At 53.6% G+C, this 27,555-nt stretch overlaps 1 protein-coding gene across 2 annotated transcripts; it reads left to right on the forward strand.

The window, feature by feature from the left end:
• The first annotated feature begins 2,651 nt into the window (after positions 1-2,651).
• CABP1 (calcium binding protein 1) lies at positions 2,652-22,961 on the forward strand. 2 transcript variants are annotated; one of them, XM_035017472.1, is made up of 7 exons: positions 10,126-10,336; positions 15,103-15,282; positions 18,009-18,039; positions 18,330-18,473; positions 19,238-19,347; positions 19,585-19,732; positions 22,936-22,961. In XM_035017472.1, exons 1-7 carry the CDS (start codon positions 10,292-10,294, stop codon positions 22,959-22,961), a joined length of 684 nt encoding a protein of 227 aa, XP_034873363.1. In that variant the 5' UTR covers positions 10,126-10,291. The 2 variants fall into 2 exon arrangements, with proteins under 2 accessions (XP_034873362.1, XP_034873363.1); XM_035017471.1 differs by lacking the exons at positions 10,126-10,336; positions 15,103-15,282 and adding an exon at positions 2,652-3,299.
• Positions 22,962-27,555: the final 4,594 nt, after the last annotated feature.

The following is a 27,555-nucleotide window of genomic DNA, read 5'->3' on the forward strand; positions in this document are numbered from 1 at the left end:
AACCCGCTAGCGGCTTCCCCTCACACTTAGAAAAAACCCAAAGCCCTCGGCTGTCTGGCCCCTGCCTTCCCCTCTAATTTCACCTGTACCATTCTCTCTCTTGCTCACTCCAGCCCCATTTGTCTCTTTGCTTCTCCTTGAATATGCCAAGCTGTTTTCTCCGCGGCACTTAGGAACCATCTCCCCTCTGCTAGGAAAGCTCTTCCCCTGGATGTATGCATGGCTTGTTCCTTTACTTCGTTGTGGTCCCTGCTCAGATGTCCCCTCCCCAGAGAGGCCCTCCCTAATCACTGTTTAAAAGAGCACCCTCCATTATGCCCTCCTATCTTACCTGCTTCATTTCTCTTCACACTAAACGCCACCAGTTGTCACCATTAATTTCCCATGCATTTATGTAGTTGTTCAGTTGTCACTGAGGAGAGAGACTGTTTTGTTTCTCACCGTGTCTCTCGCGCCTAGAACAGTGCCTGGCAAATAACAGGCACTCAAGTGTTCATGGAATGAATGGATGAATCTGTGTATCCCAGGTGTCTAACATGGTGTCTGGTTCTAGAAATCCTTAAGTGAATGAACAAATTAGCAAATTTTACAAATGATGCGGAATCTTGCCATATATCCAGGATGACCCAGGATCTGAGTGCAAGCATTTCATCCATTCGCTCCATGAACATAATCTTGATTGCTTTTATTTAATATCCTAGGTGATGCACCTAGGTTCCTCACTTTTTTCAGAAATTGGTTGTTGACAGAGGTCCTGCCCAAGAATACTTAGGGGATTTCAGAAAGACAACCAAGGGTGGCACGGCAGGGACTTTTTTTTTTTTTTTTAAAGATTTTATTTATTTATTTGACAGAGAGATAGAGAGCACAAGTAGGCAGAGAGAGAGGGAGAAGCAGACTCTCCACTGAGCAGGGAGCCTGACGCGGGGCTCGATCCCAGGACCCCGGGATCATGACCCGAGCCGAAGGCAGCCGCTTAACTGACTGAGCCACCCAGGCGCCCTGGGACTTTGAATACCCTTCTGCCCCCCTGCCTCTTGTCAGCTCCTGAGGGATTCTGATAAGGTATTTTATCTCCTGTGATTTATACAGAACGTACACTTGCTGTTAATCCCGCCGAACACAGATTATTCTGAGGGCTGGAACAGGTAGGACAGTGATTGACCCCAAGCTCTGAGAGGGTGGGCCCTTTACACCCTTCGTATCGGGGTGGATGTTGCAGCGAGGCTTCTGGGCGGCTGCAGCGCAGGCTGCCTTAGTGTTTGTGCTTTAGGACCCTGAGTGGCTTTGATATGGCAGTTCGGTCCCTTCTAGGTGAGCTGGGGAACAATTTGCCACACTTTTCGTGTCCACTTTGGCCTCTGGCAGTTGGTTTTCCTGCCCATTTTGTTTGTTCTTAATTCCTTGCATATGGGTATGTAAAAGAAGCAGGCAGTGCAGAGGAGGGTGAACTCTCGGCGGGGGTGAAGTGTAGCATATTGGCAATCTGTCCATCTGTCCTCTTAACGCCAAGCGGTGACCAGATTTGCCTGATTCTCATGCATGGATGGCATCAGGGCCAGAGACCAGAACAGGGAGATCTTGGGAGGTTCACATCCCATCCCCCCCTTCAAATCTCAAGTATCCCATTACTGGAGAAGAGTGGTAGATGGGGCCTCATAAGGTGCAGAGGGAAGGGAACTAACTAGGTTAACTGCCTGTGGGCCATGTTTCAAGTACTGAGCCAGGCCTTTTATGTGCATGGTGTCATTGGATGTTAACCAAGAGTTGGTTAGGATTGTTACCTGCATCTCAGAGAAGAGAAAAACAAGGTTCAGAGAGGTTGATGACACTTGCCCAAGATGGTAAGTGGCAGAGCTAGGATCTGAGATTCCAGCCAGGCCTGTGTGACTCCCTGGCTGCCCACCAAGAGCAAGGATTTCTCTAACATCTGGAAGGACGTGGAGGTGGGGTGCGCGGGGGCGGGGCGTAACAGCTGGAGGGGCAGCAAATGGGTCCTACCTGAAACTTGATCATCACCAGGCCCTGCAAAGTCCTGGTTATACAGATGCCACCTGGCTTCTCTTCTGTTTTGAAAACTGAAAATTCTCTGGCTGATGTACCAGGGTCATCCTGGTCGCACTCCGCGGTACTGGAGTGGATGAAGTGCCCCACAGACACTCCTTCCAGCAGTGTCCTTCCACGCCATTCTGGCTCCGGTGTCTGCGCGTAGGGCCGTCATAGAGTGCCTTCCTCCTTCTTAGGTCGCCAGTTTACTGCACCTCTCTCGTTTCCAAAGTTGTACCCCCTGGGGCATGCACCCCGCCCGCATTTCTGGAGGTTCCGGCGGCTCCGGGTCACTGTGGGAACCTCCGGGTGTGTTAAGAGGCACTGCCGGTCCCCAAAGTCCGAGCATCTTTGGGGCCATTCGCCAAGCCCCTGCCCCAGCGCTCCCGGCGACGCGCCGCAGTGCCCCCTCCGCCGCCAGGGGCCGCCCGGAAGCGGGGCTCCTGGAGCGCGGGGCGGGGAAAGGGGCGGGGCGGGGCGCGGCGGTACCTGGGCCGCCGAGGATCCGGGGGTGGGCTCTCCGGGGACAGCCGGCGGCCCCCCCAGATCCGCATCGCCAGCCGCCGGGAAGCTCGGGGCTCCGGGCGTAGAAGCTGCGCTGTCACATGGGCGGCGGCGACGGGGCCGCATTTAAGCGGCCGGGGGACGGCGCCCGCCTCCAGCGCGTCCTCGGGCTTGGCTCCCGCCGGGCGCCCCGCTCTCTGCCCGCCGGGGGCCCCGCGCCGCGCCGCACCGCGCCGCCCCCGCCGGGCCATGCGAGCGCGGGCCCCGCCGCGATGAGCTCGCACATCGCCAAAAGCGAGTCCAAGACGTCGCTGCTGAAGGCGGCGGCGGCGAGCGGGGGCAGCCGGGTTCCCCGCCACGGCCCTGCCCGGGAGCCAGGGCTGCCTGGCCGCCGACTGCCCGGCACCGGCCCCGGCACGCCGCCGCCGTCCGGGGACCCCAGTTCGCGGAGGCCCCTGTGCCGGCCGGCGCCGCGAGAGGAGGGCGCGCAGGGGAGCAGGCGCGGGCTCCCCCAGGCGCACTGCAGGCCCCGGGAGGCTCTGCCGGCCGCGGCGTCCCGACCTTCGCCGCCGTCGCCGCTGCCGCCGGCCCGCGGGCGGGATGGGGAGGAACGGGGGCTGTCCCCGGCGCTCGGCCTCCGGGGCTCGCTGCGAGCCCCGGGTCGTGGGGACTCCGCTCCAGCCGCCGCGTCCGAGGCAGACCCGTTCCTCCACCAGCTGCGCCCCATGCTCAGCTCCGCCTTTGGCCAGGTAAGGGCCGCGCCTCCCGCCCGCGCTCCCGGGCAAGGCGCTCGGGACCCTGCGCGGCTGCGCGCCCACAGCCCTCCTCCCGCTGCCCGCGGCCCCCGGTCACGCTCCCGGTAGTCCTTCCGCAGCCCTGCCCCCTGGCCGGCACTCCTCCTCCCCCCGGTGCCTGATTCAGCACCCTGTGCGCTGTCCACGCTCCGGGCCTCGCCGCCCTCCACCTGCCAGAATAGGCCAGTCCTGGAAGGGAACGACCGCCGCAAACCGTCTGGAGATCTGCAGGGGTCAGCAGGGGCGCTCCGAGCAGGTGGCGCCAAATCCACTCCTCTGGTCTCCAGCCAAGACTGTCAGTGAGCGACCCAAAGGAGCAAGGGGTTTGGAGTCGGGAGCTCAAGAATGGCTACCTCGGGGCACACAGCCTTGCTTGGGGATGGGGGACGCTGGTCACGGGCTGTGGTGGCCCCAGAGACCTGGGAAAAGTTAGGAGAGCTAGATGGAGACTCAAAAATATGAGAAAAGTGTTTGGGTAGGCACGGAGGGGCTACACAGAGCTATGGCTCAAATCGGAACTTCAGGGGTGTTTTAAGGAGGTTGTCACTCCAGGGATGCCACTAGGATGGCGGTTGGGCACTTGTCAGGTCGTAGGACGTGGAATAACACCCTAGCCTGAGTCGATGTGCGTTCTAGGGTCAGAAAGGTCACTAAGGGGTCACCAGTGGCTACTCTCGTTTCCTCTAGGCCTTTCTCTCCAGGGTCCTGGGCAGCTGAGCATCTGTCCTCTAATCCAGGTCTCCAGTCTGGGGTGCGCTGCTGGGGAGAGAGGTTCGCGGAAAAGAACCTGTGAACCCCCGAGCAAAGCCAGGGTTGCCTCTGAGTTCTGAGTTCATAATTAATTCAAACTCACTGGCACAGCGTTGAGACCGTTCTGCGGCAGCCGAGGAGGGGAGTAATGCAGAGGTCTGATGGCAGAGTTTGCGGGGTGTGTGGAGGAAGAGAGGGCCCTGAGTGGTTCTGTGCTGGGCTGTAGTGTAGAGAAGCCGTTTCAAGCTCCTGGCTCGCCATGCGGGATCGGAATTCCAAGGAGGCCGTGTGTGTGTTCTGCCTCAGATCTGCACATTCCTTTTCAAAATACTACTCCGTGGCGGCTGAGGCCGGTGGGGGTCTGACATGAAGGAGCTGCACGTGGATTCGGGTTGCGCGGGGCTGCTGTGTGGTGTGATAGGGCAGCAATGTGTGGCTTTGTTCCTGTGGGGAGCCCTCGTTAGCCGAGTTAGCTGGAAGCAGTTCTTCAGAGGAGAGATTTGGAGGCAGAGCTTTGAGAGTGTTGAGCGCAGCGACGTGTTGAGGTGGAAGTTCACTGCAGTGGCTTCTGTATTAGGAGGTGTGGGGTGTTCGGGTCTGTGGAGCGGGTCTGGGTCATGGAATCGGTGACATCTGGTCATACATGTATCAGATATTTGGGGGCATCTACTTTGCCCGGGCATTTGTGGGGCACGAGGGAGAGACCAGTGGACACGACAGCCAGGCTTCTGGCTGTTCCAGAGCTTACAATCTAGCAGTTTGTAAGGGTGAGTCCCTGGCCCAGAATCACTCATTTTCTGGTTATTCATTTTGCTGCGAATATGACTTCGTTCCTAGAAAAAGAGCCTCTTCTTTTTCCAGTCTTAACAGAATTTGCCTGCATGGGCCCTTTGTGAGCTCAGAGCATTTCAGCTACCTGCTTTTCTTCCTCCTTCTACTTTCTTAGTCATTATTGAAGACTACTCTCCAGCCCAGTGTTCTGAAATGTCACCAGGGTCACCTGAGTCAGGAAGAGCTGGAAGGTCCTATCAAATATTTACCACCTCCCTCTGGAAGCTCTTGACTATGGAGCTGCAGACTTTTTCTGTAAAGCTCAGCACATTCAGTTTGGGCTTCCTGCTGACAGCTCTAATGCATCTGCTTGAACAGCAGCGGCAATGACAACAGAACCCAGCCCAGGACTTTTGGGTCAGAGTCTCCAGTCTCTTTTTCTCATGTCTCCCAAGCTCTGGGTTTTTTTTTTTTTTTTTTTTTTTTTAACCTTAAGTGAATCGCTTAACCTCATTAAGCCTCTGTTTCTTTATCTGCAAAATAGGGAAGATCGTAGTACCTCACTGGGTTTGGGGGAATTAAATGGGACATGGAGATATGTACAGATTTTGGCCAGTGCATGGTCCAGAGCAAGGGCTCTATTGATATTAGTTATTATTATTATTGTTGTTGTTGTTGTTATTGCTGATTAACTACCAAGTGCTGTCCAGGACCTTCTTCCTTCCATTTGTAGTAGAGTCAGGGAGAGCCAGGGCTCAAAGTAACACTGAAGGGACTGAGATAGACTCCCATGTTAGGGGGAACAGGAATTAAGATTCTTTCAGTGACCTCCCAGAGCATCCTTACTGCCTGCAGGCAAATGGTGTGGTTTTGAGTCGAAGCCATAGAATGGTAGCTTGAGAGAAAGTAGAGCTGTAGGTTCCAATCCCAGCTCTGTCACTTCCCATTGCTGTGATCTTGGGCCTGTTCTCCTCTCTCTCTTTCTCTGGTCTGGGTTTGTTCATCCAGAAATGAGATTGACAAAAACTACCTTGCAGAGCTATTAACGAGGGTCACACAAGATTAAGGATGTCAAATGGACTGGCTCTAGTATGTTCTGGAAAAAAAGGGTAGCCTTCATTAATGTTATTGTTAATAAAGTAACTGTCTGAATGTGGGCCTGTGTAAGGTACTTTGAAAGCTGTCTCTGAGCAAGGTGAGAAAGGCCATTAAAGGTAGGAGCTGAATGACAAGGGACCTTCCCTAGTACCCTTTTGTGGCCAGCTAAGGACATGCCACCCAGTGGCCTAGAGAGATGTGATATTAGACATTAACTCAGAATAGGCATGATTTGGGGCAACTCTTGGCAATGGGTCTTGTAAAACTATTTTAAGAACAGTTTTTCTGCTCCTTACTCTAAGCTGGGGAAGAAACACCCCTTGTAGAGGAGGCAGATGTGTATAAAACCCACATCTCTGTCCCATCCTTCCCCTTTTTCTAGCTCTAGCGACATCTCTTCTGATTTGAATAGACTAGCCCAATTCCCAAACTGCTTTGCACATAACAAGGTCACAGTATCTAATGGGCAAATTACCATTATCTCCAGCCTCAGGTCTACAGAGGTTTCTTAGTTCCTATAGCTTAGAGGGCTGTGTACCTTATTCACTCCGACCCTGCAAAGTCTCTCCCTACTTGGGCAAGAAGCCCCTATTGCTTTTCCCCTGGGGCCTGGGGAAAGGGAAAGAGAAGGTCATCTTGTGGTTGATATCAATCCTGTGGAGTCCTCCCAGACAGCTGCGTTTGCCTTTAGCTGTTTGGGGGAAGCAGCATGAGTGCTTGAGACCTCAGTCAAGAGCTCACTAAACAATTGCCCAAGTATCTTCTCAGCCACCTGTGAAGGTTGGCATTATCATCCCCGATTTTAAAGGTGAGGAAACAGTCTCAAGAGAGGGGAAATGGCTTGTCCAAAGGCCACACAGTAAGTAAATGGCAGGACTGTGATCTCTAAAGAACTGGTTGGGTGGGAAGTCACATAAGAGTGTTTCCTATTTGTCAGAAGCATCCACAAAGCACCTCTCAGGTTACGACCCAGCTTTCCCTGAGTGTGTTCACCCTGGGCTGTCGTCCAAGTTTGAATGCTGGTGATAGAACCGATTAGGGCTGGAGGCCAGCCTCCCTCCTAATCAGGAATAATCAGCAATGGGTTTATCCTTCTCATCCCTCTGATCCTATTATTCCATTCCAGAACTCCAAGTGTGGGCTTCCGGAAGCCCAGGGGCTGCTGCCCCAGTGAAGAGGGACAGGAATGTGGGGCTATGTGATGTGCTTTGCTCCTTAGAGAAGCCCCTATTGTTCAGCCCTTTTAAAAACTTTCTGCTAAAGGTCAAGCCTCCCTCTAGATTCCAGTTATGCCTGTCACTCGGGACCACCACGGCCTGCCCTGCCCTGCCCCAAATAGCTTAAGTGAAACTCTGAGTTTGAATCCCTGAGTCCCTTGCTGCCTTCAGCCTCAAGCTAGGGTCAACATCCTTCCCTCTAAAGAAGGATGGGATTTATTCAGAGTGCATGACTTTTCCACGGGTGCCTGGTTTTGCTGTCTTCTGTCTCCTGCTTCCAAGGACAGGCATATTCCAAGGTCGGCAGGCGGGTGCTGTGCTCGGGCTGGCCTGCAGGGGGCAGGAGTCACCAGGTCTGACTGACTGGGTGTTCTGCTGAGTATGGAGAGGCGGGCACAGCTGGCCCTTTAAGACCAACGTTGGGCAGGCGAAGGGGTACCTTCTAGGTGCCCGGCACTGTGCCAAGCCCTTTGCCTGTATTATCTCACTGACTCCTCACAACAGCCCTCGGAGGGAAGGGTTATTAGTGTACCCATTTTATAAAGAAACTGAGGCTCAGAGAGATTTACAAGTTCTCAAGGTCATAGAGTTTGCTAGGCAGCAGGGCAAGATTTGAACCCAGGTTTGTCTGCCCCTGCATTCCAAGCTCTTAGTATCCTTGTCCATGGCCCTCAACACTGGCTGCAGATCAGAATAACCTGGAGCACTAACCACCACCAATGTCCAGAGCTCACCTGCACCTATTAAATCAGAATCATCTGCATCTAGCGTTGAGAATCTTCACTTGACGCTGCGCTGCCTTTCCGTATATCTGCCCAGGTAGTTAATATGAATTGGGTTTGTACCTGGAACCTAACTGGATTTCCCTCTGGGGTCCCTGGTGAGCCCCAGCTTGTCAAGAGTCTGCAGATGGTTGGTTTCCTAGGCTTGATCTCCAAGTCTTTCCCGATCCCCCCCAAGACTAAGTGAGATTCCTTTGTCTCACATTCTCAGTGGTTTCGCGTTTCCTTCCCCCTTCATTGCATTTACCGGAAACGTGATTAAATAAGTGCATTCATAGCTCTTTAATAGCTCTTGCCCGCCTGCTAGAATGTAAGCTCCCTGAAAGCAGGGACCATGCTTATCTTGTTCCCCACAGCATTCCCAGAGCCAGGCACAGTGCCTGGCACATAAACACTGGACAAATGATACTTCTTTCTTCCATTTTAAGAATTACTCATTGAGTACCTGGGTACGCGCTGGGTACTTGTCCACATCCGTTTTATAAGGAAGATAAGGGGAAACCCCCTATTCCAGGCAAGGAAACAGAAGCTCTGGAATATGAGAAGTCAGAAGCTGGTGACAGAGCCAGGATTCAAGCCTGCAGTCCCTTCTCATGCACCTGAGTCTCATGACCCTGACCTCGGCCCTGCAGAGAGCCTGGTTCATGCTCTTGTGGAGGAACGCATCTTTGGAGAAGGCACTTATGTTAGCTGCTCACTCTTCGGTTTCATCTCCCGGGTGTCTCTCCTGCCCTTTGGGCGTCAGCACCTCCCCAGGCTCCTCCCTCTGTCCTCAGGGGCTGCCCCTCCTTCTCGTACCTCCTCTGGAGGTTTGGTCCACACAAGGCTGCTGAGTAACTCCCCTAATTAAACCATTGCAACGTCAGCAGCAGCACGGACGTCAAGAGCTCTCCAGGGACTTTCTCCCCCGGCTCCCCGGGAGCGAGCGAGCCTGTGGCACCTTCTGGGCAGCACCCCACCCACTCCCTTAATGGAACTTCTGACCGGCCACTGAAGCTGGACAAAAAGTCCCCGAGAAAGCAGCCTCTCTGGACTGAAACTCTTCAGCGCGGCGTGGAAGGGTTGTTGCATCAGGGGCGGGGAGAGTTCGGCTTCCCATCCCCTCCCTGGCGCCCCCTGCTGGGAAAAGCTGGCTGCCGGGAAACAGGGACACTTCCACTCTTGGGTCATCTGGCTCCTGCCCTAGATCTTGAATGTGACATCTGAGGCTTGAGATGAGTTCTCATCAAACCTGGAACCCAGAGGGACAAGGAAGAGCCACTCACCTAAAAAGTTCCAGTCGTGGGACCTTGAAGACCACTTTGCAAAGGGCGGCCCCTCTGCCCTGCACCCCAAGGAAGCCTTGAAAGATCCTCGCTCAGGATTAGGCAAAGGATTGTTCGAGGGTTGGCAGCCCTCCATCACACCCTCTGCGTCAGCACTGCCTCCATCATGCCCCCCCACCCCCGCAGTCTCTTGGTTTCTCTTGGGTTGGAGAGACCCCACATAGCAAAGGGAGCGGAAGGATCTGCTTGCTGCTGATGGCTCAGCTTGTGCTTCTAGCCCCGGAGCTTCATCCCATTTCAATGACGAAGCAAGTGTGAAAAATGGGGCGTGATGGGGACGTCACACGATCTTCCAGGCCCTCATCTGGAACTGCCTGCTCTCAATCCAGCTGCGATCGCCAGGGGGCAATTAAGATGTGTGTCTGTCCCTCGGTGCTTGCGTGTGCGTGTTTGTGCGCAGATGTGTGTGTGTGTGTGTGTGTGTGAATGCACACACAGGACTGGGAGCTGGGAGGCAACCTGGCTTTGGTGGCCCAAACTAGCCTGCTTCCCCTTCTAGGTCTGCTGGCCTAATTCCCAGCTGCAGCTGCCATTCTGGGCCCCCCTCCCTGAAGCAATCTCCCTGCAGATTTGGCAGCGGGAGAGGAGGGGCTGAGGGAAGGGAAATGAACCGGAGAGAGGACTGAGCTCTAATCTGATGTAGATGATCCGGCAACCTTCCCCAGCTTGCTGCCCTCTGCCATCAGCTCCCCGGGCGATTTTCTCTGTGCCCTGCACTCTCCCCTCCTGCCTTCATCTCCTTAAGAAAGTGTCCAGAAAGTTAAACCCAGACACACAAACACACACACAATCAACCAAAAAAAAAAAAAAAAATCAGAGAGCCAGAGCAGGCAGACGAGTAAGAGAGCACGCGCGCAAGAGACAGGGCTCAGAACGGGCCAGGAGGAAGAGCTGCGCGGGCAGAGGGAGGCTGGGGTTGGCCGTGACAGGGACTAAGGTCTCTTAGTCCCCAGGAGCCTCCTTCATGGACCTGGGGATCCTGAGAGGGGCTGCCTCAGCTTAGGATGGGCAACTGTGTCAAGTCTCCACTGAGAAATCTCTCAAGGAAGGTATGTTTCTGGAATTCTCAATACCTGGGGCAGGGGAAGGGGGCCTCTTGCCATCTGTCCGAGAGTTGGGGACGGAGGGGTTGGGCATCTGAAGTTTGCTACCCTTTCCATGGGTTCTGTCGAAAGCTGCTTCCCTGTTCCCACCTCCAGATTCCCTCTGATGCCTGTTTTCAGTGTCTCGGGCTCTGAGCTGAAGTTGGGACTTACAGCTGCATGGGGGTGGGGGGGCTGTGTTTGGGAATTAGCACAAGATTTAGAAAAGAAACCAGGTAGTTACTGGGCCATAACATGACAAGCCCAGGTCCATAGAATGTGAGTGGACAGATCCCCTTGGGGCTGCTGGATCCGAAGAAGGTTGAGCTGGGCTTTGTGACCCTGCCGCTACTGACGTAGGGCTTCCCAGCTTGGGGGGGGGGGCGCTCATTCATCTCTTTGAGAGTCTCTGGCCCTCTCTCTGGTGGTCTCTAAGCCTTCTGGCTTGTGGGTTTTGAAGTAGATCCCATTGCTACTGGGGTATGCCCTGCTACCCTCAATAATTCCTGAATCCGCTCAGAGAATCTCAACTAGGACCAGGCTGGTTCAGGGCCCCGGATTGTTTTTACTGAGAAATAGGATATTGAGCAAAGGTGTCTATAAGTCGCTTTTTGTCATGGATTTATTGCTTATACACCAGGATAATATCCTTTTGCAAGAATTCCTTTTGGAAAGCAAATCACCACCTCCAAAACACTTTTTTTATGCAAAGCTGGGCTTACATCTATGGGGTTTTGCTTCAGGCAGGCTCTGCCTGTGTTTCTAGCCCTCTGTAGTCAAGCTGGAGAAGAAACTCATAGATATTATTTAAAGGAAGAAGGAATGATAGGGATGTTTTCCTCCAGTTCTGTCATTTTCCAGTCAAGGAACTTGATTACCACTGGGGTGAAGTGACTTACCCAAGGTCTCAGGTTAACTAATGGCATCTCTGTCCCTAACCCTGTACTACCTCCTGGGTCGGTTCGATAGTCTTCTTAATTTAGGACATTCCGGGCTTTTCTGTTCATCATCTTCCTATTTAGCTAAGCTGCTCACATCAAATTCCCTTTAATCCTCACTGGTCCCTTGGATCCTTCCGAGGGTTGACTCTTCCTTCTGTGCGTAAAGCCCACATCATCTGTCATCTTAGGGAAGTCTTTGGCACCAGAGGTGGGCTCCACGCTGTTGTAGAGAAGCGGAAACTGACCTGAATTAGTCTAGAGGACCACAGGGTGAAAGATTTCCCCCGGAGTTCTGTCCGGAGCTTAAAAAGGTGAACTTTAACAACAACAAGCATTGTCCCTCTGCCCCACCCCACCCATCTCCCCCCCCACTACACTGCAGAGTGCTTAAGAGACTCACTTCTCAAACCTTTTCTTTCCAGCCATGTGACTTTGGGCAAGTTACTTAACCTCTCTGGGCCTCAGTTCCCCCGCCCACCAGGTGGGAATACTAATATTTACCTCCTAAGGTGATCATTAGAAGCAAATAAAGTGCTGTGCACACTGCCCGGAATGGAGTCCTCAATAAATGGCAGCTCATATTACCATCATCATGATCCTAATTTTACCACTCTGGGTGTTCGGAGAAGGCGGGGTGGAGGGAAGAAGGAAAATAGGTGAGGTTTTGTTTGAGTCCGCGGAATAAGGTAAAAGACAATAAAACGCATTGCATTCAATTTCGTGTTCTTTTGTAATAGTAATAATTGCTTTCTTCTGAATAGCTACAACATATCCAGCGTCTGTGATCTCATTTGCTCTTTTCCACCAAGTAGTTCTCTTGGCTGTTTTATAGAGAAAGGAACTGGACTTAAGAGATAAGAGCTTTCCTAAGGTCACACAGCCCAGTGGATGCAGAGTTGAGAGTTTTGAAATGTCGGTCCATGTGAATCCATAGCTGGTATTTTATTTGTATTTTTGCCTCCGTGAGAGGCTGCCTCTCTCTTCCCTTCTGGCGGAAGTGTTATTCACAGATTCCCGGGTCGGACCTTACAGGTCATCCGGACTCCCACTCGCTGCAGCGATTCCCTCTCCCACCTCGCCAAACCCTGATTCATTTAACTGCTCCTGAATACCTTCCAGGAGAGAGAGTTCTGACCTGCCTTCTCTTGGCCGGCTTGGGTTGTTAGAAAGCTGTTGGGTCGTGAGGCCAGCTGACCCCTCTTGTTGCCATGCTACACTTGGGAGATGGCCCCGTGGTGCCAGGAGACATTGTCAGCCTGTGGACCGCTGCCCACTTGGCTTCCTGAGTGTGGCGGCCGGGGAGCCGGGGCCGGGGAGAGGTGGCCTGCTCCGGGCTCTGTGCAGGGCAGGACCAGGCTGTCAGGTGCCATCACTGGCCGGGGAAGAACAGCAGCCTCCCGGGGCAACTTGGTGCCAGGCGGTATTATGATCAAGACATGCAGTGGAAAATCCCCAGCCACCACTGGTGCCTCCTTCGTGGGGACACGTTCTTCTCCATCCCTTCTCAGCTCTTCCCCGACGGGCACATATTTTCCCACTTGCTCTGGAACCAGAAGTAAATGCTTTCTGGCTCCCAGCATCTCTTATGCTGCATGTCCACCATGGGCACCCCCGGCATCCCCGTCATTGTCATCCCCACGGCAGCTCCATGTCTTGGGCTCTTACTGTGCTCCAGGTGCTAGGCAGTAGCTCGTTTATTTCTCCGCTGGGCAGAGATGGCAACTAGAGCACAGAGAGGTGAAGTCACCTGCCTGAGGTCACACAGCAAGCAAGAATTTGTCCCCAAACTGTTGGAGCCCAAAGCCAGGCACTGAATCACCTCTCAGAGTTCTTTGCTGCCTGCTGCCTCCACCCTCCGGGCTTGTGCTCACTCTGAGCCAAGTGTGCAAGACTCAGCCAGAAATGAAAAGGCTGATTCTCTACACACATCTCGGGAGATTGTTTCTTGGGGTCCAGCCGCTCTCTACTCCCGGGCTTCCTCTGAGCCAGCCTCCCAGTTGGGAAGGTCTCTCTGGTTCTGCCCTCACTCTAGCCTGGGTCCTGGAAGCCTGTGTGAGTATGGCTAAGGCTCCGAACTCTTTTGGACATCAAACCAGAATGGCCCTTGGCCTCTCTGACATCTCTCAAGTTCTGAGACAACCAAAGACCCACCCTTATTGCATTCACTGGACTTGGGCCTTGCACTGAGGACCTTCACCCAGGGTCTGAACTAGGATACTGCTCCTCCCTCTCTAGGCCTGAGAGGCTTAGGAAGTTGGAGGGGAGCCTAGTCTGTAGCCCCAGAGTGTGGGGCTTTGGGGAGAAGAGGCAGGAGAGGAGAGGGAGGATGAGGTAAGCCAGGGGGAACTAGTTCTGCTTCTCATCTTGGGAGGACAGGCTGCCCCCTAGGTCACAGGATCTTCTTCTCAGCATGACCTTCTGTCAGCTGGAGGAACCTGGCAGCAAGTGGGGGTGGGGGCAGCAGGATAGAAGGGTAGGGCCTGCAGCTCTGGGGTTCTAGGACAAAGACAGCCCTCCAAGTATTAGCTGCTCTGTTTCTCCTTGGGAAGGTTTGCCTCCAAATCCTCACACTGAGGGGAGGCATCCAAGCTCAGGACTGAAGGCAGAGCACCCTGTCCTGGATCCTGGGGGGCCCTGGGCATCCTGTGGAGGCCAGAATGGAGTAGAATGTTGGGTCTGGATGCTGCTATTGTCCTAAGGGGACGGTCTGTGGATAGTTCTGACTTTTTATAGCTGCATGGGAACCAGCAGGGAGGAGGAGGGGAGGGCCAGGGCCTGGGAGCACAGCTATATTCGGTAAGCAGAGAGGGCCCCTGCCTCAGCCTCTAGAGGTCGGGCAAACTGGGCGGGGAGCCAGAGACAGACAGGAGGGGGAAGAAAGAGAGCTGCTGGGGGCAGAGAGTGTCTAGTCTTGAGGCTGCAAACTGGGAAGAATCTGAGCCACAGATGGGCTTTGCCTTGCCCAGCCAGTGCTTTAAGTCAGAAGGAAACATTGGGCTGAGTTAAGTAAGGCTCTGCCCCTTCAGAGGCAGCCTACAGCCTCTGGGGAGGGGAAGAACAGCAGCCTCCCGGGGCAACTTGGTGCCAGGGGGTATTATGATCAAGACATGAAGTGGAAAATCCCCAGCCACCACTGGTGCCTCCTTCGTGGGGACATGTTCTTCTCCATCCCTTCTCAGGTCTCCATCCCTTCTCAGGTCTTCCATTTTGCCCTAGGCCTCCCTCTTCTCCCACCTGCTTGTTTCTGTTAGCGAGGCCCCTGTGTTTGCACCTGCCAGTCCAGCAGCCCACCTGAGCCTGCTCTGCATGGTTCCAGCTCTGACTGTCCTCACTGCCTTCCAGTGGGGTCCAGCGGGGGCACGGCCACAAATCCGTCTGGGAGCATCTTGGGCAAGGATAGTACTCATTAGTCTCTGAGTGAGCATTTCCCATTGGTTGGAGCCCAAGCCCTGCCCCGCCCCTTCTCTCTGTAAGCTTCCACATGCATGTGAGTGTGTGATTCTCTGCGTGTGTACGTGTCGTGAGCATGTGTGTGCACATGTCCCACACAGTGGGTGTCACCCCCAGATCTCCCTGGAGCGGCCGTGACAGTCAAGGATCAGAGACTCCATCTGTTGAACCAATTTGACTCCTGCCTCCCATGCATCCTGAACCCTGCTGTTTGACTCTCAAGGGTCTCCTCTTGAGGCGAGCCCCTTCTAGGACCTGGAGCCAGGCTGAGGCCAGGAGGGCCCGTGGGGCAGGGAGGTGACACCGTGCCTCTCTTTTGTATTTGCTTGGTGCTGGCTGAAGATGCGCCGGGAGGAGAAGAGCAGCTACACGGTGGTGCAGATGAGCCAGGAGGGGCCGGCAGCCAGCGGCGAGCTCCCGGGACCGCTCCTGATGCTGGCCCAGAACTGCGCCGTCATGCACAACCTGCTGGGCCCTGCCTGCATTTTCCTGCGCAAGGGCTTCGCCGAGAACAGGCAGCCTGTACGTAAGTTGGCCCCAGTGGAGCCGCACTCGACTTGGCTTCAGAGGGCATGAGGTGCTGGGAAGAAGAGGGGCTCTGTCCGCAGCAACCCGTGTCCCCTCATGGATATACCCCAAACCCTCAACTTGTGAATCTGACCCCCCCGCAAATTTCCCACCCATGGCTGCAAAGCTCTGGTGTGTCCACATGCACCAGCAAGAAGTAACAATAGCAACTAACGTTTTTTGTTTGCTTGCTTGCTTGTTTTTTTGCACACATACTCTGTGTGAGGCTCTGTGCTAAGTCCTTTGGTGCATCGCCTCATGTAAGGCTCAGAGCAACTCTGAGAGGTAAGTCCTATTATCACCCCCATTTTACAGATGAGGAAACTGATTTGGAGAGGTAAACAGACTCAAGATAACAGCTAGGGGGTGGTAGAGGTCGGCTTCAAACCCAGGGAGTCTGACTCAAAGGCTTCCTGTTCTCCTAACGGCAGCACTGAATACACAGGCCTGTCCAGGGGAACTTCCTCCAGTGGTGGGAATATTCTACGATCCGTGCTGCCCGATACAGTAGCCACCAGCCACACGTGGCTACTGAGCACTTGAAACGTGGCTAGGGCAGCTGTTAATTTCATTGGCTTCCGATTCCAATTTAAATAGCCACACGCGCGGCTCCTATATCCGGGCAGATATCTGAACAGTCACAGGGAGGAGGGTAATAATGATGATGTTACAGACATAAACATTTGCAGGTTCCACTTACTGAATGCCACATGCTAAACATTTTACATATCTCGTCTCACGGGATGCTTGCAAAGGCCCCGTAACATGGGTACTGGTATTAACCTATTTTACAGATGAGGAGACTGTGGCTCAGAGAGCTGAAGTGACCTGCCCAAGGCCCCACGGCTAGGAAGTAGCAGATCGGGCTTTGCACTTGAGTTTGTCTGACTCTAGAGGCCGAGCTCTTCTCCCAGACCGCATGTGTTGAGGAGAAAGGAGTGTGCATGTGCTGTCTTCCCATCTGACCCCTGGGGATGGTGCTCATGGTTTCCCTGTCACATTGCTGGGCATCCCTTGCTCTACTACGCATACCCCCACTGCTCCGCAAGGGGAGTGTGTGATCCAACGGTCGGCCGCCCGGACCCCGCCAGACCAGCTCTGCCAGAGGCACACGGAGCAGGGGTACCTGGCTTTCCTGCTCCCTGGCTCCGGCTATGCAAGAAGGGGAGGGTGCTGCAGTGGGGGTCAGCAGCACCCTGTTCCTCTCCAATCGTGCAGAGCTGCGTCCTGGAGAAGTGGGATGCTGCTTGAGGCTTGAAGGGTGGGAAAGGACTCATGTCTGAATGACTTGTCCTAGGGTGTGTGCATGCATACACTTGCCTACTTGCTCACTTCACTTGCTGGGGGTACAGGGCATTGCAAAAATCATCCTTTTTGGCCACCCAAGATGTTGCTCTGCAGCCCCTTTCTTTTCTTTTTTTTTTTTTTTTTCCTAATTTTATTTATTTGTCAGAGAGAGAGCACAAGCAGGGAGAGAGGCAGGCAGAAGGAGAAGCGGGCTCCCCGCTGAGCAAGAAGCCCGATGCAGGACTTGATTCCAGGACCTTGGGATCATGACCCGAGCCGAAGGCAGACGCTTAACCAACTGAGCCCCTCAGGCGTCCCTCAGCAGCCCCTTTCTAGAAGATTCTCAGAGTTCCCGGAGCTGGCGTCTCTTGTCCTGGGGCCAGTTTCCAGTGGGTGGGCAGAAGCTGTCTCTTGCCTGCCCTGACCCTGTTGGCTAGAACAGCCTGCGTGCACAGCTGAGATGCCTCATGCTTGCTGGGGCCCGCCTGTGTGTGTTCATGAGAGGTGTGCCCACACCCGGCGTGCGCTTCCTTAGGGCAGGCACACCCTGCCCCACATTCTTCCTGCCCAAAGTCAGAGAGCTGTGACATGTGGGGAGGCTGAGCCCTGCGCGCCAGTTTGGGAGCCTACTGAATAGGTCCAGCTGGGCATCCATTTCGTGCTGATCTGTCTGCCTCCTGGGAAGGCCTGGAGTGACTGGCACCTCATGGGCCAGAGCCCACCCTGTGCGTCCTCTGGGCCTGCTCTTTGGAGACTTCTCTGCCATCTGTTCAGATGCCCTAGACCCAGGGCTTCCTTGAGTCCCCAAGGAGACCTGGGCACGGCTCGAAGCTGGAGATGTGTGCTTTGGACCCTGGCGGCAGCCCCTGGCACTGGCAGTCCCCAGGGTCCTATGCTGTGTCCCACGACGGGGCAAGGTGTAGGATGGGGGTCAAGTTGGAGAAGGTGGGCCGTGCCCAAGAAGGAGGGCACAGCCCTAAATCTGCCTCCACGCCCGTGGCTCCTCCTCCTCCCCTTCCTCCCTCTCAGGCAGCCTGTCTAGTCCCGGCTTTCTGTTCCTCTAGCCCTTCTCCCGTTGCCTTGCAGACTTCTTCTCTGTTGTGACCCACAACAACCTGCCCACCCTGCTTTATTTACAGGTTTTTGCCTCCAGACCAACTCTGTTCCCTGACACCATTCTTGTGTCTGGAATGGGGACACAGATGGGGCTCTGGGGTCCCTGGGCATCTCCTGTGTCTATGGGGGATGTGGGGCTGAACTTTTTTCCCTCAAAGACATGGTCTAGGCACTCTCCCCACCTGGTGCTTGCTGTCCCTTGGATGGTCCCCAGGTTGGGCATGTTGTGACTTCTAGGCCCCTCGCAGCTGCTAATAGGACACGTTCTTTTATTTCAGGACAGATCGCTGCGGCCAGAGGAGATTGAAGGTAAGACCTTTCACCTAAGGGGAAAGGGTTGCTCAGCTGTCCAGGAAGGTGAGGGAAGGGAGATTGCTGGGAAGAGAGGAAGAGACATCTTGGCCTCCTGGGGACGTGGCCTGGTATAGGGCTGGGCATCCTCTGTGGGGCCAGGTGTCAGAGGAGTGCAGTCCTGGCAGCTCCGGGGCCTGGCTTTCCCAGCCGGTGGGCGGGCGCTCGGGCCGCCTCTGCCCGGAGGCTCTGCGGGTCCCATTTTTCGTCTTTTCTTCAGCCATGCCCACTTTTATTCTTTTCCTCAGAGCTCCGAGAGGCCTTCCGAGAATTTGACAAGGACAAGGATGGCTACATCAACTGTCGGGACCTGGGCAACTGCATGCGTACCATGGGCTACATGCCCACCGAGATGGAGCTCATTGAGCTGTCCCAGCAGATCAACATGAACCGTGAGTCCCTCCACTGTGCCCTCCTTCCCTTCCCGGCCCCACCATCGTGGTCCTCTGCGGTCACACAGGCCCGGTCTCAGTTCTGGGGCCATCTCTTCCAGGCTCTGTGACCTGGGGCAAATGACTTAGCCTCTCCGAGCCTGTTTTCTCAGGAGGAAACTGTAAAATGAGAGAAGCACAGGAAGTCCATGAGGGAATATCTGCGAAACAGCCCCGGGCCTGGCACACAGGGATTGTTGAACAGAAGGAAGCTATTACTCCTATGTTATTCTCTGTCTTAGTTTGGGTTCTCCCAGAAGCAGACCCCGAGACAAGTATTTGAGTGCAAGCAGTTTATGTGAAGGTGAAGGGAAGCGTCAGGAGGGAGTAGAGAGGTGAGACCACAAAGAGACACAGCCCACAGAGTCACGGTGAACTCTCAAGCCAGCTAGCACCACGAGTGCTGAGAGTCTCATTCTGCTAGGCGGCTCCAGGAGTTTGTGCAGTGTGCCCACCTTGAGCCCTCCCCAGTGTTTCTTTCTTCCATCCGTATCTGCCTCTGTCCACCTCCTGACTGGTTCCCTCAGCCTAACCCTGGCCACCCCCCTGAGCCATTCCTTGACAGACCAACTGTCCATAGTCACCTCTCTGTCCTCATTTGGCCTTTGGTTGTACCCTGGACCTGGCACTAGATAGGTCAAGGAGGGGTTCACAGTGCCTTCCTTTGCTTAATTAGAGATGGGGAGTGCTTGGATGGATGACCTAGCCCTTTCCTCTGTCTCCAGTGGGTGGCCATGTGGATTTTGATGACTTCGTAGAGCTAATGGGACCTAAACTCCTGGCAGAAACAGCAGATATGATCGGAGTGAAGGAACTGCGAGATGCTTTCCGAGAGGTGAGTAATGGGCACTGGACAGGCAGGGGTGGGGGGTTTGTTAGAGTTCCAACCCCAGGACGGTTACTTGAAGAGAAATCCGAGCCCTGGATCACATACCAGGGGAAGGAGCTTGGACAGAGAAGGATCTTTGGGGAAGGGGGAGATAGTGAGGCTAGAAAAGGAGCCCAAACTTGGGATCTGCTTCTACATTCCCCCATGTTGTAGCTACTCCTCTCTCCTCTTTGCCCTCTCCAGTTTGACACCAATGGTGATGGGGAGATAAGCACCAGTGAGCTACGAGAGGCCATGAGGAAACTCCTGGGTCATCAGGTGGGACACCGAGACATAGAGGAAATTATCCGAGATGTGGACCTCAATGGGGATGGACGAGTAGACTTTGAAGGTAGGTGGGGTTTGAATGTGGAAGAGAAGCGAAGGCAGTAGTGATGATCCATGGAGACTTCCAACTGTGTATCCATCATGATTCCAACTTTCCATGCTCCTACCCTTCCATTCTCTTACCCCTCCATCCATGCACTCCTATAATCCACCTTCCTATTCATTCCTACCCCCATCCATCCATCAGTCCATCTTGCCATCTGTTCATTTGCCCATCTTTTCATGTGTCCAGGTGTCTATCCACTCATCCATCTCTGAACAATTATCCATACTACCATTTATTCTTGCACTTATATAACTATCTATGCATCTGTTTGTTCTTCTGTACATTCATCTATGTATCCACTTACCCATGTACATCTGTCTATCCATACAGCTATACTGTTTTTTTTAAAGGATTGTTTTTTGTTCGTTTTTTTTTTTAAGATTTTATTTATTTGAGAGAGAGAAACAGATCATGAGCAAGGGGCAGGGGTAGAGGGAGAAGCAGGCTCCCCGCTGAGCAGGGAACCCAATGCAGGACTTGATCCCAGGACCCTGAGATCATGACCTGAGCTGAAGGCAGAGGCTTAACTGACTGAGCCACCCAGGTGTCCCATACATCTATACTTCTGTGCCTCTGTTCATATATTCATGTATTTCCATCTGCCTATATCTCTGCCCACACTTCCATTGATCTATCTGTTTGTAGAGTCATTTCCCCATCTTCGTCCATCTTCTCATCGATTGGTCAATCCATCCATCCATCCATCCATCCATCCATCCATCCATCCACCCATTCTTGTGTCTACTGACCCCATCCATCTCTACCCATTTATCTGTCCATCTGCTCCTGCTTCCATCCATGCTAGATATTTTCAGAGCACCCCATCCATCAATCTGACACTCAGGCCCCCTGAGATCGGACTACAGCTCACCTGCCCAGTTGCAGCTCCACCTGTCCCTTTACTCACCCTCTGCTTTAAAGCCATACTCTGGTACTTGTGACCCATGATCCTGCCAAGCTCTCGTTTGAATGCACTGTTCTTTTGGTCAGGATGCCTTTTATTCTGCTCTTCACCTGGACTAAATTCTCTTCACCCTTCAAGACCCAGCAGTGGGGCCACTTCCTCTGGCACTTCCTCGCTGGTTGCAGGCTGAATTCCTCTTTCCCGGGCTTTTACAGCACCTCGGGCTCGCCCTCGTTCTTCACACTGTCCCTCAAGTGCTAGCTGTGTCTCCTCCTGACGGAACTTTTGGAGAACATTTTCTTTATCTCTGTATTTCCTCATAATTCAGCACCTGGCACATAGCTAATGCTCAGTAAAAGTGTTTTTTTTAAACGAATCAGTAATAATTCCAATAATTATCATTTATTGTACATGTATTACATACCAGTGTACTAAGTACACTTACATATATTGTCCCATTTTATTCTCACAACAACCCTCTGGATTGCACTATTATTGCCTCATGATACAGATGAGGACGCTGAGGCTCATGTGAGAAGTCATATGACTTGCTTGAGATCGCCTCACTATTAAGATGCAGCGCTGGATCATACTCCACGTCTGGAATCTCAACCACTACATACATTACACTGCGTGATAACCATTCAGGACAACTATGGGATACAGGGCAAAAATGTAGTAAAACATTGACTCTGAACTCCAGGAACTTGCATTCTAAGCAGAAAGACAAGATAAACATGTGCCAGAATGTGAGTGTATCCAGAACCCAAAGGTTGGGAAGTCGTTTCTGGGGAGCAGGTAGAATCTTTGAAGAGAGTGTGGCTACATGGAAAGATGGCTTTGCTGCCACCAGATTTGAAAATTTCAGGTCGTCCTGTGTCCTGGCAGTGCCCCCCCCACCCCCACAGACAACGGCCCTTCCCTACAAGCCCAGCATCCCCCATTTGTTCTTCTAGCATGTATCGTACTCCTACTGTATGTCGAGATTGCCTTGAGGAACCCAAGACCAGCAAGGAGAACAGAAGCCAACAGTATAATCCATGCTGTTTTGGGAGGGATACAGCAAGCTGTGGGGTACAGAGGGGGCATCTGTGCCAAGCTGGAGGGGGGATTAAGGAAGGCTTCCTGGAGGAGGCTCTAAATAAGTAAAGCCCTAAGGGATGAGTAGGAACTGCCAGGTGAAAAAGAAGGAAGGGGTATTTACCCAAATGAATTGAAACTTACGACCACACAGAAACCTGCACTCGGATGTTTATAGCAGCTTTATTTACAATTACCAAACCTGAAAGTAACCAAGACGTCCTTCAGTTGGTGAGTGGATAAACTGTGACAATGGAGTATTATTCACACTAAAAAGAAACGAGCTATCAAACCATGAAAAGACAGGGAGAAATCTTAAGTGCATCTCGCTAAGTGAAAGAAGCCAACCTGAAAAGGCTACATAATGTGTGATTCTGACTGTGCGACATTCTTGAAAAGACAAAACTATGGAGATGGTAAAAAGATCAGGGGTTGCCAGGGGTTTAGGGGGAGGGAGGGACGAACAGGTGGAGCACAGAGGACTTTTAGGGCCGTGAGACCGTTCTGTATGACACCGTAGCGGTGGATACACGTCCTTGCACATTTACCCCAACCTATGGAATGGACAGCACTGAGGGTGAACCTGAATGCTACTGTGGCCTCTGGGTGATAATCACACATCCATGTAGGTTCATCGATTGTAACAAACGTCCCACTCTGGTGCGGGACGTTGATGGTGGGGGAGGCTGTGCAGGTGTGGGGCAGGGTGTAAATGGGAACTCTGTACTGGCTGCATAGTTTTGCCGTGAACCTAAAACTCCAAATAATCAAGTCTAGTTCAAAGGAAAAGGAGAGAGAGGGGACAGGTTGCAGGCAAGCTGAGAGGTGGAGGGAGGGTGAGTGTGCCCGCTGCCCTGAGAGGGAGATCCGGGCGGTTGGAGCTCAGGGAGCGTGAGCCGTGAGAGAGAGACGTCAGCTGGGGCCACAGCGGGGAGAGCCTCGGGGCCAGCGACAGGATATTGGACATTTTCCCACGGGGAGCCCTGAGAGGTTTCAGAGGGGTCAGCCATGTAGATGAAACAGCCCCCCTTCCCCCGCCAGCTGCTGTGCACAAGATGGATTGGAAGAGGCCCGATGGCAGTGGGGGGGCCTCGGATCCGAGGGAGATTTGGAGGCGGCGGCCTGAGCTGGGCCTGACTGTGCTGTTTTCTCCCCACCCCGTCCCGTGCCCTCGCAGAGTTTGTCCGGATGATGTCCCGCTGAGGCCGCCAGGGCCCCTCCAGGACTGCCAAGCTCCCGGGCGGGAGAAGAGGAGCCCGAGTGCGCCTCACCCCGCCGCAGCCGCCGAGAGCCCAGGATGGACTGGCGGACGGGGCCTGCCTGCACCCCGGGGAGGTGCCCACCCCGGACCCCCACCCCTCCGCACTGTGAAAGACTCACAACTCCTGCAACTGGAAAGGGGGGGCGCCCGCCGCCGCCGAGGCCACCGTGCCAAGCCGGCAGAGGTGACGCCGGGCGCCAAGTGCCACGGACCCAGCCGCTGCTGGCGGGGTGGGCCAGGGAGCACGGCCGGCAGCCCCCACACAGCATGTCCGCCCCGGGGCAAAGCCTCTCGCCGCCCTCCTTCGCTCTGTGCCCGTCCCAGCTCGCCACAGCCCTGTTCTCTCGGAACCAATAAACGTATTTCCCAGGCAAGGGCAGCTGTGGGGGTCTTTTGCTTCTTGGGCCCGGTCAGATGACGTGCATTTCCCGAGTACCGACTGCACGCCCGGAGCTGGCCCAAAAGTCCTGCGTTCAGCATGCATTTATTGAGCACCGTTAGGGACCCGCTGTCATCTCAAAAGCCAGCATCTTGTACCTCTAACTGGAGGGGAGCCTGGGGGAGATAGTGATCTGGCTGGGTACCCAGCTGCCCCAAACAAAGTCAGGCTCTGTAAGAAAAGGAGAATAGGTACTGGGTGAGCATCCAGCAGGGTCTGCCCACTTCCTCTCTTCCTGGAGCTTCCAGCCTGGCGGGAAGACAGACATGAAGTGCTTCAGTATGCCGGGGTTACAAATCGTGATGCTTTTATGCACAAAAAAGGCAGGGGCCTGTGGTAGGCTCTAATGAGGAGGCCTAGCGTCCTCCGGGGAGGTCAGCAGAGGCTTTCCTGAGGAAGCGATGACAAGGTGTTTGCCACGGAGGAAATCCCAGGGTGTGTGTAAAGCAGATGTCCAAACAGCTGCCCCCCACTCAGCAGAGTAGGCAGTGGGAGAGTAGAGTGCTTAGGCCCTGGGTTTACTTGCTCTGTGACTTTGGGCCAGTCGTGTCCCCTCTCTGAGCCCCATATGTAGTAGGGGAATAATAAAGGCTAATAAAATCCCCTCCGAGGGCCGCCATTCACATAACAGCTGCGCAAGGCACTGTTAAACAGGACCCATTTGTAATCACTGTAACTAAGTTCCGTAGGTGAAGGGTTGAAGGAGTCTAACGGAGATGTTAGTGGGTAGAAGTTGCCCAGAATCTTTGACAGGGTTAGTGTGAAATCAGACAGGTGTGTGGGACGGACCCGTGTACTTCGAGCCTGTGGTTCTCAAGCTGTGGCGTGTGAGAATCACCTGGAGACTTTGTTAAACCAGAGATCTGGGCCCCCCTCTAGTGATTCCGATTCAGGGTCTGGAGTGGGGTCCGTGAACGTGCATCTCTAACAAGCTCCCAGGGGGGGTCCTTGCTGCCAGTCGAGGACCATACTTTGGCTTTTAAAAGCCTCAACAAATCAAGAGCACCCATGACATGAGAGTAATGAATAGTTTTGCCAGAGAATATGAATTTCACCAAAGCATTGAATTCCACAGCCACGGTTATAGAAGTAGGCGGTGGATTCTGGCGGAACTAAAGGCTCATCCCCAGGAAAGGGCACTGAAGTGAGTCCTCCTAACTGCTGGGCCACAATTTGACTGACACTGCTGTAAGTCCCAGACACGTGGGAGGCAGGTGTGTTCCCAGGCAGCAGGGTGGGGGTGGGGGGAGGCTGTGGGCCAAAGGCTGGAAGTGGGGGCTGGGTGGAGAGATCCCTGCCCTCATGCACAGCAGCCGCAGGATCCTTGTTCTCACACTTGGCAGGGAATGTGGGAAGGACCGAGGGCCCCCGGCCAGAGGCCTGGGTAATCCCCGTGTCCCTGAGGCTGGGGAGGAGGGGGGGTTTGTTGCTGGGAGTTCTAAATTCACTCTCGTAATCCAATTCCGAGACTAAGCCCTTGGCTCCGCGCCCCGCAAGGCAGGCCTGCAGCTCTGCTTGCTCCTCTGTTGGGTTGGCTCGGCCCGGAGCCCTCCGATCTACATGGTTTCAGAAATGGGATGGCCTTGGGGGGCCAGAGGAGCAGTTCATAGAAAGAGGGCTTCTGTGGGTATGAAGAAGGGATGAGCCCCCGGCGGCACCACAGGGATAGGGTGGAGTTAGGGTGTCAGCTAGGACACTTCTTTCCCCAGTGTGGTGGCTTCCTAATCGCAGACACAGTGGCTATGATAAAGCAACTTGAAAATACAGGCAGGCCACTGTTCAGAGAAACCCTAGTGCTCAGGACAAGGGAAAGCCCAGGGGCTGGGCTTCTGCCTCCTCCAGGGCTGAAACACGAACTCCTCCTCTTGAACTTGGCTTATATTTAGTGGTTCCTAGTAAGATTGAAGAGAAAATTCTGCTATGTTCCAAGAACCAAGACTCATTTTTCTAGATGGATTCTATCCCAGGTGTGAATTCTTTTTTTTTTTTATTAAGATTTTATTTATTTGAGAGAGAGAGAGAGAGCAGGAGCAGGGGGAGAGGGAAAGGGAGAAGCAGACTCCCCACCAAGCAGGGAGGCCAACACGGGGCTGGATCCCAGGACCCTGGGATCAGGACCTGAGCCAAAGGCAGACGCTTAACCGACTGAGCCACCCAGGTGGGAATTCTTTCTGTGATCTGCACCACACAACTGCTTAACTACCCACCCCGGGGGGGTGGGGCAACTGGGTGTGTGTCATCTTAGAAGGGCTCTCATTGTCTGAAAGGTCCTTCAGTCCAAGCTTGGATTTGCCTCCATGTGATTCGTAAAGTCCAATTCATTCATTGGTGCATGCATGCATTGGACAGACATTTACTGTGCACCTACTGTATGCCAGGTCCGGGGCTAGGGTCCCTGTCTCTAGCAGGGAAAATGGTTAAGAAAACAAGCAGGTATAATGTAGTGGCATTGGTGCTGCTTACGAGGCTACTTACGAGTTTAGCCTAGGAGAAGTGAGGCTCTGTAAAAGGTAATCTGGCAGGGTGGGGGTAGGGTGGGAGGGACAGATTTGCTAGGACCCGAAGGATCAGCCATGCTCAGTGGGAGGAGGTGAGGGGAAGAGTGTTTCTGGTTGAGGCAACAGCATGAGCAAAGGCCGAGCGGTAAGGGAGAGCCTGGGTCTCTTGGGAAATGACGCAGAATTCCATCTGCCTGGTGAACTGGGCTGGAGGGAGAAGCAGACAGAGGTGATGCTCATCAGGGAGGCAGGGCCCCATCCACCGCAGCCCCTGGAGTGTGGAGAAGCTCAGGTGGGACCTCTGAAGGGCTGCCTTCAAGCGCCAGCCAGGCTCTCGGCAGCAGCAACCGTGGTGCCTATAAAAGGCTTGCTTTTGGAGACAGATATGTCCAGGGGGTGGAGCAAATCATAGAGCAGCTGAGGACACTGGGAAGCATCCCTATAGCAATGTGGTTAATGGCATGGGCTCTGATCAAAAGACAGAAGAAAAGAGACATTCCATGCCCCTGATGGAAGAATATGCCTCCCCCCTTGCTCCGCCTCCCTGGACCTTGCCAGAAGGATAGAACCTGAGTCTGAGCATGCCTCTAGATCCAGCGGGCAGTTGGCAGGAAATTCAGAGGACAGAGCAACGTACTGAGTTGTACTGGGCGTATTCCACCAGCAAAATCCAGGCTGGGAAAAGCCACAGGTCGAACAACTAAAGCTCTTCCATAAATAATTACAAGAAAAAGAGAGGGATGGAGGGAGAACGTATAGATTGAAAGAGACTTAAAAGGTACCAAATTTGGGCTGACTAACCAGCAATGACTAGGGATACGCACTCGGTGAGAGAACTGCAGAGAAACACAGGGAATTCTTCCTAAAAAAATAAAAAAAAAAATTCTTCCTATAAAAATCTGAATTGCGGTTGATTTTAGAGAGAGGGCAGGAGGGGGCTGTGCCTGGGAGGGGCGCACAGACAGGGGCTCCTGGGGTTTCTGGCAAAGTTCTATTTCTTGACCTGTGTGCTGCTTAAAAGGGTGTTTGCACTATAACAATTCACAAGGTTATACATTTGTTCTGTGTGTTTTTCTGTTTGTCTTCTTTTGTCATAATAAGGCTAAAAGAAGTGTGAGCTCTGGAATCAGCCACCTGGGTTCAAGTCCCTGCTCTGCCATTTATCAGCTGTGCCATCTTAGGTAAGTGATAAGACCCTCTGGGCCTCAGTTTCCTCATCTGTAAAATGGGGGTGAAGTTAGAGGCTTATTTTGAGGATTAAGCAAGTTAGCATAACGGAAGCCCTTGGGACGGTAGCTAGCACCGGAAGCATTATAAAAGTTTTTGCTATTATCATTGTGTTGTTATTCCCCATTTCCCTACCCGTCTCTCCCATATGTCGTCATGCTTCCATGATCCTGTCTCGAGGAAAGAGGCAAAGAGAGCCAGCTAGGGTATCCTGTAATGGCTGTGGTGGAGCCTCTCATCGACAGTGACGAGATACTCAGCTTAAACCTGGGATCTGGCTCTATGACCAGGGAGTGACTGTTTGTGCAGCATGGTCCTGCCAGGTGGCCCCGAGGCTGCTGGCTGTGCCTGTGGCATCAGCTGCAGGGCCAG

This window comes from Mirounga leonina, unplaced genomic scaffold (assembly GCF_011800145.1).
Source record: "Mirounga leonina isolate KUSES-001 unplaced genomic scaffold, KU_Mleo_1.0 Mir_171, whole genome shotgun sequence".
In the NCBI taxonomy this organism is placed as follows: Eukaryota; Metazoa; Chordata; class Mammalia; order Carnivora; family Phocidae; genus Mirounga; species Mirounga leonina.

Bases quoted from the DNA above. Each gene is read 5' to 3' on its own strand.
- CABP1 (XM_035017471.1), top strand. From the start codon at position 2,652: ATGGGCGGCGGCGACGGGGCCGCATTTAAGCGGCCGGGGGACGGCGCC. The intron at 18,474-19,237 runs GTGAGTCCCTCC...CTCTGTCTCCAG, and splicing joins CCAGCAGATCAACATGAACC to TGGGTGGCCATGTGGATTTT. The intron at 19,733-22,935 runs GTAGGTGGGGTT...GTGCCCTCGCAG, and splicing joins TGGACGAGTAGACTTTGAAG to AGTTTGTCCGGATGATGTCC.